Genomic DNA, 15056 nt, shown 5'->3' on the forward strand with positions numbered 1-15056 from the left:
GATACTCATAAACCACCGATTGGTGTTGTTATTTGTTTGCATTGACCCTTATAACTTTGAATGTTTCTTATAAATCTAAAAATATTAATTAAAATATTATATATTAATAAAATTATTTTAAATATTATGATATAAATTCGTTGAACTTAAAATTACAAAAATGTTGATTTAATTATGCTAAATACAAAAAGAGGGCAATATAAAACTAAAAACAAGGATTAGCTATCTTTGAAATTTGGTAACCTTAATTACTTCTCTTTATCTCTCTCTTAACCATCATTAACTAAAGTCATCAAAATCATTAAGTCATTAGCTATTTTTGAAATTTGGTAACTTTGATTACTTCTCTTTATCTCTCTTAACCATCATTAACTAAAGTCATCAAAATTATTAAGTCATTAAATTCTTTCCCTACGGCTTAATCCCCGCACCTGTGGTTAGGGGTGTTCAAAACAAAACCAACTCAATAGAAAACCGCAAACCAAACCAAACCAAATCGAAACCGAAAAAAATCGCATTTGGTTCGGATTCATTTGGATCATTTTTTAATAAAACCGCACGGTTTGGTTTGGTTTGCGGTTTGCATTTTACAAACCGAACTAAACCAAATCAAACCGCATTATGTTACAATCCAAAGTTCACTTATCCCACATCCAACCCAAACCTCAAATCTAGTATGCCTTAGCCTTACAATTACAAGCGATTTTCTCTTAATCACACTCAGGGTTTCAATTTCAACCTTCTTAAATCTCTCATAGTAGTATCACACATTCTTCTCATCTTCTTCCATGTAGGTCTCGCCTATTCTACTCCAATAAGTCATCTATTATGTTCTTTCTTTTTTTATCTTTTATGTTACTATGTTCTCTTCCAATTACGTTTTTATTGCACTTTTCTTCTCAATCTCGCATCTCTTATGTTCTTTTTTTCATCTTCTCTAATCTCTCATCTCATATATTTTTTATGTTTTATTATAATGTCTTTGATATTATTTTATGCTACTATTTATATTTGTTTGTCTTTTATTCCACTTTTGTCTAATCTGGTTTTTTGTATATTGAATGAAACGTTTTTGTCTAAATAAGATGAATTTTGATGTTATTTAGTAATGTATGAATGATTAAACATAAAGTTATGTCGTTATTTATAGGAGTATATATGACTCAATAAAAATATTATAAAAAACCGAACCAACCGAACCAACCCAAACCACATTGATTTGGTTTGGTTTGGTTTGGTTTTATTTCTAAAAGTCAACCGAATCAAACCAAACCGCATGCTTTTTTCTCTTGCGGTTCGGGTGATTTTTATCGCAAAAACCGCCCAAAACGCACCGCGAACACCCCTACCTGTGGTCGAAAAATGACTAGAACTAATTGATGGCAGATCTGATTTCAAAACGGATTAAACCTTGTAGTGAAAACCAAAAAAAATATTGAGGATATATAAATAAAAACATAACTTATCTTTTTGGTTTTGTGATAATGACCTACCACAATCAATTTTGAAAAAGGTATATATGTTCATACATAAAGTTATATAACTTCTCTTTTTTTCTTATCTTGCATAAAGACATCACCATCTGTTTCTTAACCCATGAAAGAATTTAAGAATGACTTTTTAAAGCCTACTACACTAACAAAGAGAACTCAAGTCATAAGTTGTTTCAACCTTCCTTGAGATAAAACTCAGAAAAAGAAGAAAAAAGCATATCAAAATCAAACTATCATTTTTTTAAAAATTTAAAAGTTGTATCGGTTTTATTTTTATAATCAAAACTTGAAAAAATCATTCATTTTTTAACTTTTAATTTTAAAAAAAAAACACAGAATTCTTTTTTTTATTTTTATATTTTATAAACTCATGAAAAAAATTATGTGTAATAAATCTTTTAAAACTGAAACTTAAAATTTTGATTGTTAAATTTTTTTTAAAAAAAATCTTTAAAGTCAATACAATACAACATTAGTTTACATGGGAATATGTCAAGGAATGAATGAGGTAAATTACTGAAAAATAACAATTTTTAAAGAGTTAGAATCAATTTTTAAACATCAACAAAATAATAAATGACATTTCCAACTCTGTTATTTGGGCCAAAATTAAATAAAAAAATCAGTCTGCTATTTCTTTTTTAAAAAAAAAGTCTTTTATGCTTACCAACCAAGTAATGTAAGTGCGAAACAAAGGATGTAGCAAAAAGAGAACCATGGAAAGCCAACACTTCGTATGAACTTTTTTTGACCAGACAGCACAATCTTGCATTTACTTATAGCTTTTCAGTACAAAAGGCTGATATCAGTGATACGGCTGCATTGAGTTCAGAGAATTGAATTTGACCTGCATAAATTATTCATACAATATTTAGGGAGAAAAAAAACAAAAATACTCTTCATTCATATGTCAAATTTGCATCTGATGAGTATTGTGGCCTGTAGCTACCTAATCCACATGTGCACTCCAACTTATTGGAATAACAATAAGAAAGAAAAGAAGTCTCAAAAGAAATGAGGATGTAAGGATCATTACAAGGATCAACCAGACCAGGATTAACACTAAACTTATGGCAGAAAAGGGGTTTGTTTTAATGGAGGAGGATGAATTTCTATATAAATAAATTATGTGACTTTAAAATGTGATGATGATACAGCCATGAAAAGTTCCATGGTGTGTAACCGTGATCAAGAGTGTGGATGTGGAGTCTTCCGAGCATAGGCTAGGACCATGACAAAATCCTTTGCTGAGGACCCAATAATCGCCGGAATTCGGTCTGATGCAGATGCTGCTGAATCCAGCCACAACTCAACCAAACTATGTAGTTTCAGTGTAGGGAGCACTGGTTGTCCCATACATTTAATCTCAATCTGCACATTAAATTAACCAAAGAGTGAGGCTACATGTGTTGAGAACATGTCGTGAGTGAGAACACTTATTATCGTGAAAAACAATAATATTAATTAAAATCATTAAATTAATGTTGACGGTTTAGATTACATGGTTAGTTACAAATCTCATGCGATCTTCTCTCATAATAAAAGTTATATGTGTGAGATTTTTCATAAATAATATAATCTAAATTGTTTAATTTTGAATTAATAATTGTAATTAAATGTTCTTATTTTATAAGATGAGGCATGCTAACAGCATCCACTCTAACATTCTTATTTGATGAAATTCATGCAAGCCCACCATTGACACCTAAATGAATTTCACACAACAAGAATGTTAACAAGAGGGTTGCTGACATTTTTTTTCTTACAATAAACTAAAGTCTTCAAGATCATGTTATTCCCTAATAAACCAATGTCTTTAAGCTAGATATGAATTGGAGTTACCTCAGTTTCACTCGTCAGATCTAGTTTCTTCATTAGGTATTTTTGGATGAACGAGACAGGTACGCTTCCATCCCTGTGGCAAATACAAGAGATATTATGTTAGACATGATTTATGTTTCTGTCATTCATATTAAGCTTTAGCAGCAGCAAAGATCTTTAATATTGATCTTCGGTTTTACCATTTTAGTTTTCCCTATGCTAAAGTAGCTTATGTATTTCCTCGGAGTACAAACTGTCACATGTACAAAACTAGTCTACATTGTGCACTCGAGTGAAAGAAACAAACGAAAATTGCAAGGCTATTAAAGGGATATCTCTAAATTTACAATAGATAAATATCAATAACACAGATAGTTGGCCTCCGATCTGAAACCTTACAAATAACTGAGGATGATGACATGGAAATGGTAAAATCTGAAAGATAAATGTATCCAAGAGATTAACGCCAAAAAATAAATAGCTAATAGTAATGAAGGTTAATTTCTGTAGCTGAGGATAACATCAAAAATTGTATTCTCCTTGATAAATTACGGAATGCTAAGAGATTGTGATATTCTGATGCACAACCAATGCAAGGTCAAAGTAAGTGATTCCTTCTTCAGTCATTCAATATATTGCTTAAACTTTACTGCATATAGATAGGTTTAGCTTGTAAATATAGTTCATGAAATTCACATATATATTATTCAATAAAATATGGTGTTATGCGTTGTTTCAAATATAAAATTCCAGTTTTTAAGCATGAAATATATTGAAACTTAAGTAATTAACAGAATCAATACTCAACGTTCAAAGGTTCTGAAGGAACTCACTTTATTCTCAGATAACTGGCAGGAATTTGTGGCAACGGTGCATCTCCTTCCCTGAAACATTAATCTGAAATCAGTATATGATCTTCCAATGTCCTAAAAGTGGATCTATAGAACATAATATGCGCATGATTGCATGATATAAGATTATAAGTTATCAATTTACATTTCGAAGATGATATCTTACTGGTTTTCAGAAGCTACTAAGGAGAACCAAATTGGACCACTCATAAAGAGTTTATTGCTGGTAGAATCCACCACAGCTTGGGGTGATATGCCCGATTCTCCAAAAGTTTCCTTTTTCCTGCGTACTCTGCGCAACTTATTGGGTTTTGCTGTGTCTGAAGAAACTGGAAAAGGGCTATTTTTTTCATCCTCAACTCTTGCCTTGCGCTTATTTTCCTTATTTTTGATTTTCTGCACTTGAGAGTCACTTTCATTTACTTGAATGGGTTCAAGTTTAGCAGTGGAACCTTGTGTATTAGACTTGAAAGATTTAGTCCTGCTTGCAACCTCCACTAAACAATTCAGCGGTTTCCAAAGATCCAACTTTGCATCCCATGTTTCAGCACCATTCTCTGTTTCTTTATTTGGCGTGGATTGACTACCCTCGCTCTGCATCAAGTAACAGTTCAAGCATAAGAATATAAGTAAACTATTGCTAGTATCTGCAAAATCAAATGAATAAATATGAAACATTGACACAGACATCGACAGTGGATACGGCATTGACATTGGTAATAATATGAGAAAGTGAAATATTTGATCGAATGTAACCACATATGTTGTGTCGTGTTGGTGTCAGACACTAAAACAAGGAGACACAATAACATATAGCAAGCACAAAATGAAGAGCTAGACCGTGTCTCCTGCTACCTGTCCATTGTTCTGGCGCAACTTATTTGAAGTTTCAGGTGAGCTTGAACTCCCGAGACGGTCGTCCAATAATGCTTCCTCTTTCTTAATCGACTTTTCAAATGAAAAGCTAGAGGACCGCATACTGCTAGCCTTTCTTGTAGGTTTTGTTCTTCTTCCTGTCATCGTTGATTGCGCTGATACCCTTGGTGTGTTGACCACCAAAGATGAAAGAGATCTCTCTTTTCTTTTAGCTGGCAATGGTACTGAAGCCGCGACAACCTCAGGTTCTTTCACTTTTCTTCCCTTTAAAGGGAAAATTTTGGCCCTTACATCTTGCTTAGTATGGTCCGGCCTGAAAAATCAGAAATCAAGGATTTAACTTAGCATGCAGCAATTCAAACATTAATTTCTCTTACAGTTAATCATTACATTAATTTCCGATTTAGCATGTCTTATAACATACTACATTTAATATGCTATATACTATTAAACATGTGGAATATTTGTCATGAAAACCATGGACAGAAAACCAGCATTATTGTATATATACATTATCATGCAAATCATTATACCTCCCCATCTACATGCATGCATTATTCTGAAAAAAAATTCTCATGTCACAACAAAATAATATAATCTTGATAGCATCAACATAGCATAAAGCCGCAAAAGTCATTTTCGCGACCTTATAAAACCACTCATGTCACAACATGCATATATAGTTACATCCATACATCTCAGAGAATAAGAGCGAGTTGAAAAATCAGTCAAAGACAGAGAATGATGACCTTAGTTTCTCAAGTGGAACACAGCCCAAATCAATGTTGCATTCTGGACAGCATTCCAAATCCTCATCAGTAAATTTGTCATAAATGCACTTCCTGCAAACTGAAGTCAAATAATATAACTTTTAGCTCAAAAAAGTGACCGAAAATTCTAGTCAACAAACAGCCATTTTATCATAAATAGCTCAATTAAACTTTAAATGACAAATAAACAAACACTTGAAACCGAAATGTATAAGAAAAACCACATGGTATATTAATAATAATGCTGTTACTACTCCCACGAGAATTGTGTTATTGCATGCGGTGAAAAACTAGGTAGAAGCTATGAATTTAACTAAATGAATAGTTGTTATTGTAGTGAAAAGTTCAAACAACTTTCCACCTAGGACATTAATAGAACAACACAAGTGCAAAACACACACAACAACAACAACAACAACAACAATAAAAACCACTGAATACTTAGCCAATCCGAACAACAATGTTTCTGAATTCTGAACTCTGAATTCTGAATAGCATAATGAATAATATAAAGAGAGAGAGAAATAAAAAAAGAATTTTTATGAATCTGGATGAATAGTGAAAGAGGCAAAAACCCATAGATGGATAATGCAAAAAGCAAGAAAAGATGAAAAATCAGATGAATTTGAAACGGGATCGATCTCGAAAGGGCTTACACGTGTGAAGACATTCAGATATAGTTGTAGCTTGTTTGAACAGCTTGTTACAGAGTGGGCAAGTCATGCATGCTGCAATCGTCTCTCTCTTCACTCTCACAACTTGATTCGTCATCGTTCTCGTTCTAGATTCACCTTCTTTCTCACTCTCACTCAATCAACGCAACACGTATACTGCATGCTATATCTTCATATCTCACCAACACCGTCAAATTTTACGTTCATTTTCGACGAAATCGTAACCTGCATTAATCGAAGAAAACTAAGTGAGGAAAAGAAAGAAACAAGAAAGGTAGAATAAAATCGTGTAGAGAATGAGAGTAGAATGGAAGAACCTGATCGGAGAAAATGAAGTGGTTGAGGTTTCGGATTTAGGGGGTGTTAATAGGAAATGGGAGGGTGAGATTGGTAAAGATTTGACGTGGGTTATGATGGATTTGGGAAAAGAGAGACTGCGGTTGAGGATGATCTGAATCGAGAGGACCTGTTCGTGGAAAAGAGCATGAACCAAAAAACAAACCCAACTCGTTTCTCTCTCTTTCTTGTGTCTTCTTTTATTTTTATTTTTTTTCTATAGCTTTTGATTTTGGGTGAATTTTATTGTTTAAATAAAAAAATATTTAAGGGCTTATGTTCCATATTTCAACTAACGACAGCTAGGAAGTTGGGAATTTGATAATGTGCGCCGAGGTGGATATGCGCGGTGCTAGGCGGCGTGTGGTGTCACTCAATAGGGTCCAAACTTTTAACAACTTTAATTAATTACTCTTTGTTACTACTACTTTGAAAATTTATATCGAAGTAAGTAACTATTTCAATTTTTTTATATATTAGGTCAGTCCTTAAATATAACACTAATTTGAGGTTTTTTTCTCCCTATTTTAATAAGTTTCAAAAGAATTATTATAGGTCTTAAATTATAAAAAAATATTGATTTTTTAAAAAATAATTTATAATTTCTTTATATAAAATTAAGATAAAATTATATTAGAGGTCCTTTAATTTTTTTTGAAATAAATTGATATTTAAGGTTTTTTATAATAATTTGATCCTTTAAAGTGATTTCTACATCTTTTTATCATATTTTAAATATTTAAAAATACGTGACTCTTGTATTTTTTTTACTGCATTTCATCGTTTTCATCAATTTAAAATAATTGCATTCACAATTAATATCTTCACGATATTAAAATAGGGTAAGAGTGTATATGTTTAGTAATTTAAATGACTAAGTTATTACAAAAATACTTAAAGGCTTAATCTGTTAAAAAAACTTGAAGAATCACTAATATAATTTTGCCTAAAATTAATTATACTTAAATGGACCATCATGGTTAATTTTTTTTAATGAAGCTGTGTCAAATTTTGTTTAAATTAATTTAAAACATAACTAGTAAAAATTTAGAATTAAATGCTTAAGTGGTAAGCACGATTCAGAACATTTGCATGCAATGAGATGCACAAGATGGTTTTTTTATTTTAATTTGTAAAGAAAAATGTAATGTTAACTTGTGTTTTAAGGTACAAGTTAATAACTAAATGAAGAAATATTGTTTTAAAAACTGTGTATTGATTCTAATAAAAATATAAAATTGGTTTTTTTATTGTATTTTTCAATACAAATTTTCTATAAATGGATTTCTTAACTTGTGTCATAGAAGCACAAGTTAGCATTACAAAAAAAAAGTCTCTTCAAACTGTGTGGCTGGGGTATTTATATATTTAACCATTTGGCCAAATCATTGTCAAGAAAATCGGTTCCAATGACTATATGCTCGGCCAAATCATATCAATATGAAGAATTCGTCTTCCTCCCTTAATAAGGGATGTAGTTACCTTGTTGGACTATTGGTAACTTTAGTTATTTCTCCTAGTACGTGGTTTGACACTGCCTTTTATGTTTAAGGGTTGGAACGTACCAGGCTAGACTGAGCGATTAATCACTAATGTGTATTGGGTTGGACCAGACGATATCACTGACCGAGGCATGTATTAGCATGAATCATGCGATACTACATAATTGAGGTGTATTTGCTTAGACCGAGTGATATCACATGATCACACCCTTTCACACTAAATTTTCCTCTACGTACTAGGGTGTGACATCCTTTGATGTTGAGGCCATAACTAGGACATACGTGAAAATTGAGTTCTTTGGGGGCACATGGTGCATTTAATGATATGTAATGATGAAATTTCCTTTGGAACGTCCAAGCAATCTATGATGTTGATCTGTCTGCATGCTTGTAGCGAGGACAGTTGATGCCCTGCCCCTATAGGTGATGATGACCTTACTCGGCCTATGGGAAAATCAAACCTTATAAATACAAGAGTCGCAGTTTTTTCTCTCATTGTTTTCTTATGCATTTGTCTCTACACTTTCTTAGGGATTTCTTCTTCAAGTTCATCTTCGTCATCTAATCAAACACGCTTCAGATATTGAGCATTTCCCCATTTTCATCCTTTTATTTTACATTATTATAAATGGCAATTCTTAGAGAGTTAGATGAAAATGATTATGTAGTAAAACCCAGGACACTATAGGGTATTTGTGAGATGTGGAGACGCTGTGTAACAAAATCAAGGCGGCCTGACGGAAGGGTCAATTGGAATCTTGTAGAGTTAGGAATACTTGGGAGCTATAATCACAGTTCTAGTAGTTATGACTCTGGTGAATATAATGATAGCGACAATGACCTTGTTTTCCCTATTATTTTCCAATACAAACATGATAATCAATGGTGGCTACTGGAACCATTTGTGAAGGTATTGATAAGATTGAGACCCTCTACATAACAAGGTTATGGTGGCCTCGTTTCATAAATGCTTATACATGTTTGTTACTAGCGGGGAAGGCGACATTATATTGGAGCCATGCGGCAAGGGTGAAAAGGTCAATATGACATTATCGTTGGGATCAGAGGGCATGTTATTTTACATGTACCTCATTGTCATTTATGATTTGATATTGGGGATTCAATTTATAGTTTTTTAGTCTTAGATACTCAAGACCATTAACGTTTTCCCATCCTAAATACAATTGAACAATCATGCTTTTATTAGGGCAATCGAGATCATATGTAGGAATTTGAAGATCATGCCCACAATATGTGTCCTTTTCTCATTATATGGCACTAAAGGTGTAGGAAATGGTAATATAGTGGTCATAGGAGCTTTCATTAATAAGGGTCTTGCCACCTTGTATTCATCCAATTCTAAAAACTAAAAAGGTCGAGGTGAAATTGCATTGTAGCCGGTATTATTTTATATTGATGTTTTGTGTAAATTTGATATGTGTGTGTGTGTAATTTAATTTATCACGTATTTATAATATGTTTATTTTTTTTTGTAAGTTAATCATTTCATTTTTTTTAGACATGTACTTTGAGATACCCTTACATTTTATGTATTAGATATGGACCCATGATAATAATTTTTTAGCCTTTGAAATTTGATATAAGTCAAAATATTGAGTGTAGCTTGAATCACAAGTTAGAATACTTAAATCAAGGTTTTTGTAGAGCTTGTATATAGCTTGAATTGCAAGTTACCTTGTTATCTTCGTGGTTTGCCATGATACATATGTTTGCTTCTTCCTTATATGAGAATTTTATATCAGTGTTATACCAAGATATATAGGCTCTCTTTGCTTCTATATGAGGTTCCTCAATCTTATCTAATTTTGGTTTCTTCTTTGGTTCTGGTTTTGAGGGAAGTTTGGTCTTATATGCCCTTTCTTTCCGCATTGATGGCATGTAGGAATGAATAAGGATATTTCTTCACTTTTCTTCTAAAGCTTTAAATATTATTTTTTTGTGCCTTAGAAATTTTTGAAACATGAGTTCCATGTATTCATTAATTTCACTTTAGTTACCTTCATCTTCTAATTTCATATCTTTTATATTTGTGAATTTTAGTGCAAGGCTTTTTCCTTTTATTATTGTCACCTTCTTTGTCATCAACAAGTCTGTTCAGCTTCATCTCATGTTCTTACAATTTACCAAATAAAGTATCCAAGTCCATGAATGAAAATTTTTTAGATTCACAAATCACAGTGACTTTAGGTTTCCAACCACAGTTTAAGCCTCTAAGGACTCTTACAACCAAGTCCTCATTTTGAAAAGTTTTCATGTAAATTCACGATATGAATGAACTTTTTTTTTCATATCATGTTACCTTAAGGTTTCATTCTGAAGAGTTCATACGCATGGGTCAATGTGTTTATTCTTAACCTCTTTACCTCTGATGTTCCTTCATGGGTAACTTGGAGGGTGTCTCACTTTTTTTTGCAGTCTCTCAGTGAAACTAATCAAGACCAAAAGCGGCGATGTTGATAGTTTTAGCTTTCAAATTGTGTTATACTTTTCTCTTTCTTCTTTGGTTCATCATCTTCACTTTATTTATTCACCACAACACCATTAACTTCATGTGTAGGAACAAATATAACTTCTTTCACAGCTTTCGAAATACCACGATTCATCTTCTTAATGAAGATTCTCATATTCTCTTTCCACAAACTATACCTTTCTCCATTAAAGGGTGGGGGTTTATTTAGTGAATAATCTGAAGTGTTTTCCTTTCTCCTTTGATTATTAGTCTTTGAGATGAGTTATGCTCTAATTCCACTTATTGAACAAGTAATTTCAAGCACAAGAGGGAGAGGTGAATTGTGGTATTAAAAATCGTGATAAATTAAATTTTATTACTAAAAATAGAAATATGTGTTAGTTTAGTTAAAACATAGATAATATCAGTGGAAATGGAAAGATGAAAATGCAAAGGAAAGTAAATAACTTAAAGTAAAAAGAGAGAGTTAAGAGATATTGCACCATGATTTATAGAGGTTCGGTCAATCTCTTGGCCTAATCCCCTCCTCAAGAAAAATTCTTGAGAGTTCCACTAGTAATATCTTTTGAGTTTTTACCAGGTTATGCCAAAGAACCTTATTACAATTGACTGGGAGAATATGATGATCCCTCAAACCAAATGGAGTTTTTTACAGGCCAGCACGAACCAAGAGTGAGATTTCCATCGACTAATCTTAAAAATCAAACAAAGGTTTTAACAGGATAACTGATAACCCATATTTTGTGAGTTATTATATACCTTAATCTTTCTTTATTACTAGTTAAATTTCTTTTTAGTTGTTGCTTTAGTTCATTTTAGTTGTTTTTATAGTAATTTGCTTGGAGCATAATAAGTGTTCCCTTTAGTTGTTTTGATGTGTTTGTTGCTTGATTTAAGGTTCACTCTGTCGAGCTGAGGCAAGACTGCAGTTGACAGCGTCTGAGAGCAAAAACTGAAGCAAAAAGATGAACTCAGCTAAAGGAGAAAAATGGAGAAGTCATTTGGGTTCCTAGGGAAAACATGGAAGGATTGATACATTGAAGGGAGTCTTTGCTTTGCATTGAAGAAAATTCCTTTGAATCAAGTGGATAAGACCAATGGGCACTAGAAGAAAAAAGAAGTTACAATGGTACACCCACTAATCTGCGTACTTTGCAAGAGAAGGACATCACCGCCTACACCCTGTTATGGTAGTCTATCACAAGACACCTTGTCCCCCCCACAATTGTTCCCTTGTACTTGATTCCTTTCATACTAAGCATAAGGAATGATGTGAATGCGCTGATTTATGTAATGGATTTATTTGATTTCCTCATTTTTGGCACATGATCCAAGACATCACAAGGAACCCTAGTGAAGGCTTATAAGTAGACCTTGATGGAGATTGAGAAAAAAATTCAGCAATTTTTATAAGAGAAAATAGAAAATATAATAGTGTGAGGATAATAGAGAGAAAAAAGAGTTTATTCTTCTCATTATTTCCTGTACCAACTGCTGAGCCTAGGCTAGACTGGAGTCACCTCTTGATGATTATCCATCTCAAGAAGTCTTCGAGTTACTTTTAGGTTTACATTTCTTTATCATTATTTTTTTAAGAATGTATTCTTTGTAGTTTGTACCCAGCTCATCATGAGCTAAACCTTTCGTTTATTGAGAAATGGGAAGTTAATGTTATGTTGTTTTTATGTTAAGTGATATGTATTTACTATCTTGTTTTGTTATGTGATATATTGCATACAAATATAATTCTTTGAATGATCAACTTAGAAAAAGATAACAGCTTGTTGTTATGAGAGATCCAACGACAAGTGGATTTTCATAATAAAAGTAGTTGAAAAGTATGATAGAGATATTCACTTGATTAGTTCACTTAGAGATGAGGAACTACAACTATAAGGGATTTCAGAATACAAATAGACATATTTTAAGGTTATAAGTGTGTGAAGCTAGCGGAAATATACCCAAACGTATCGCACGCTCGAACATACAATAGAGTCGCCATCGAACTTTATTTATTCCCGAAGAAAAAGGAAAACATCAATAAAACCCGGGAGAAAGAGATATGTTGGGTAAGGAAGTCGGTTATGCAAGGTGAAGGTATTAGCACCACAAACATCAATGGTACTCCATGGGAACCGTTTTGATTGTTCTCGCTCGAATGGGTGTGATATTTAAAGATTACTCGCAAAAGAATAGGGGAAAAGGAAAAGAAATAGATAAAGTGCTAGGTGAGGATTGGGGCCCTCATGCCTACGTATCCTCATAGTGCAATGAGGAATTCAGAGCTCCGTAGTTCAAAGAACTAGTGATAGGAGGTGAAAAGAATTGTGATAAAGGTATGGTCTGAATCAAAATATAATGTGATTTAAACTCCAACAAGGGGTGAAATATAAACCAAAGAGTAAACTGGTATGAACCAACAAGTGAGGGCCTACAACACAGTATTATTGTATTGGAATAACCGAAAAAGAAGGAATTAAGTGTTTGGGTACAAGCCAAATAACTCTTGATTCACAAAGGGATACAAGATGGAGCACAAAGGTATAATGTATTTGGCTCAAAGATAACTGGTATATCACATAAAGTGAAGAAAGATAGAATATGAACGCCTCATGGAAATGAATGGAATGAAGTGACCAAAGTCACAAAAATAAAGGTTTGGTAATAAGTGACTTAAGAGGTATAATTTGAAACCAAATGTCAGATTTACATCGGAATCCATAAGAGAAATCGAATTTGTACCATAGAGGGAAGGTGGCACGAAACACAATTGAGGGTATACAACACGATATCACTGTATGGTTTAACCGAAAAAGAAGGAATTAAATGTCTGGGGACAATCCAAACAACTCTAGGTACAAATACGGATTCGTCAATATATGGTCCTAAAAGGGTATATATGGATATTCCAAAGAAACTGTGTTTCGGTTTCAAAGAAATAATATGTCACTAGGTGAACGGTTTATGACCGAAGGTAGATAATGAATCATGGAAGATATGAATGGTTCCCTAAGGCGGAAGAAAGAATAATAAATAAGTATGCTCGCGGAGGATTTGAACCCTCGTGCCTACGTATTCTCATCGTGCAATGAGAAAATCAGAGCAAATGTAGTTCAGCCTACTACGGCTGAAACAAAAGAGAATGAGATTGTCAAGAGGCAAGGTAAGATGCTTAACAAGCAAGAGCGTGGTACTAACCCAATAATGATGATCCACCATAAGGACAAGTTAGATATGAGATATGATTGGCCTATACACGAGAGGATTTATAAGGCAAGAGATTTATCTAAGCACGAGAGGTCTTATAAGACGAACAAAGATTATGAAATGATTGGCCTACACACGAGAGGATTTACAAGGCAAGAGATTCGTCTAAGCACGAGAGGTCTTATAAGACGGATAATGATTATGAAATGATTGGCCTACACACGAGAGGATTTACAAGGCAAGAGCTTCGTCTAAGCACGATAGGTCTTATAAGACGAACAATGATTATGAAATGATTGGCCTACACACAAGAGGATTTATAAGGCAAGAGCTTTGTCTAAGCACGAGAGGTCTTATAAGACTAACAATGATTATGAAATGATTGGCCTACACACAAGAGGATTTATAAGGCAAGAGATTCGTCTAAGCACGAGAGGTCTTATAAGACGAATAAAGATTAAGAGGTTTACCAAGGCACGAGATGACTGACAAGGCAAACAAAGATTAAGTTGATTGATCAGGATTTCAAAGACTTGGTTACAAGGGAATTGATCCAAAGGATATCTGAATGTCAAAGGGGGTATGATTAATGATCCATTGAGGAAGAAATGATTGATGAGGTGGGTTGTCGCTACACCATCCTAAAAGGTTGTACAAGGAGTCCAAGGGGAAATATATTTGATCTTAAAAAGATATTCTTGATTGATGAATGAAAAGTGATTGATTAATAAATAAGGTAGATTGATAAATAAGGTAGCTTGCCAAGAATCTGAAGTCTTCCGTCTATGTATCCTTATAGTGCAATAAGGAAATCAGAGCTTTCGTAGTTCATCCCACTAGGGCTGAAAACAAGGTGATTAAGGCAAAAGAATTGATTTAAAGAGTGGAATGGACTTGATAGTTATTGGATAAAAACCATACTAAAGTCTATGAGTAAAGGTGGATACGATAAGAACGGGCCAAACGTCCCACACCCAAAGATATGCAGAATGAGTGTAGGAAATCTCTAGTCTCATTCCTTCTTTACTACTTAAG

The 15056-nt window shown here is 33.3% G+C and overlaps 1 protein-coding gene across 1 annotated transcript; it reads right to left on the minus strand.

Moving 5' to 3' along the window:
* Positions 1-2363: 2363 nt before the first annotated feature.
* LOC127126084 (E3 ubiquitin protein ligase DRIP2) lies at positions 2364-7056 on the minus strand. Its single transcript, XM_051054934.1, has 8 exons — positions 6803-7056; positions 6468-6710; positions 5791-5890; positions 5021-5354; positions 4332-4759; positions 4148-4198; positions 3336-3408; positions 2364-2864 (listed from the first exon to the last, which is right to left on the minus strand). Exons 2-8 carry the CDS (start codon positions 6580-6582, stop codon positions 2682-2684), a joined length of 1284 nt encoding a protein of 427 aa, XP_050910891.1. The 5' UTR covers positions 6583-6710; positions 6803-7056; the 3' UTR covers positions 2364-2681.
* Between the last annotated feature and the right edge of the window lie 8000 nt (positions 7057-15056).

This window comes from Lathyrus oleraceus, chromosome 3, assembly GCF_024323335.1.
Source record: "Lathyrus oleraceus cultivar Zhongwan6 chromosome 3, CAAS_Psat_ZW6_1.0, whole genome shotgun sequence".
Classification (NCBI taxonomy): Eukaryota; Viridiplantae; Streptophyta; class Magnoliopsida; order Fabales; family Fabaceae; genus Lathyrus; species Lathyrus oleraceus.

Bases quoted from the DNA above. Each gene is read 5' to 3' on its own strand.
- LOC127126084 (XM_051054934.1), bottom strand. From the start codon at position 6,582: ATGACGAATCAAGTTGTGAGAGTGAAGAGAGAGACGATTGCAGCATGC. The intron at 5,355-5,790 runs GTCATCATTCTC...CTGATTTTTCAG, and splicing joins GTTCCACTTGAGAAACTAAG to GCCGGACCATACTAAGCAAG. The intron at 2,865-3,335 runs GTAACTCCAATT...TTTAATGTGCAG, and splicing joins ATCTGACGAGTGAAACTGAG to ATTGAGATTAAATGTATGGG.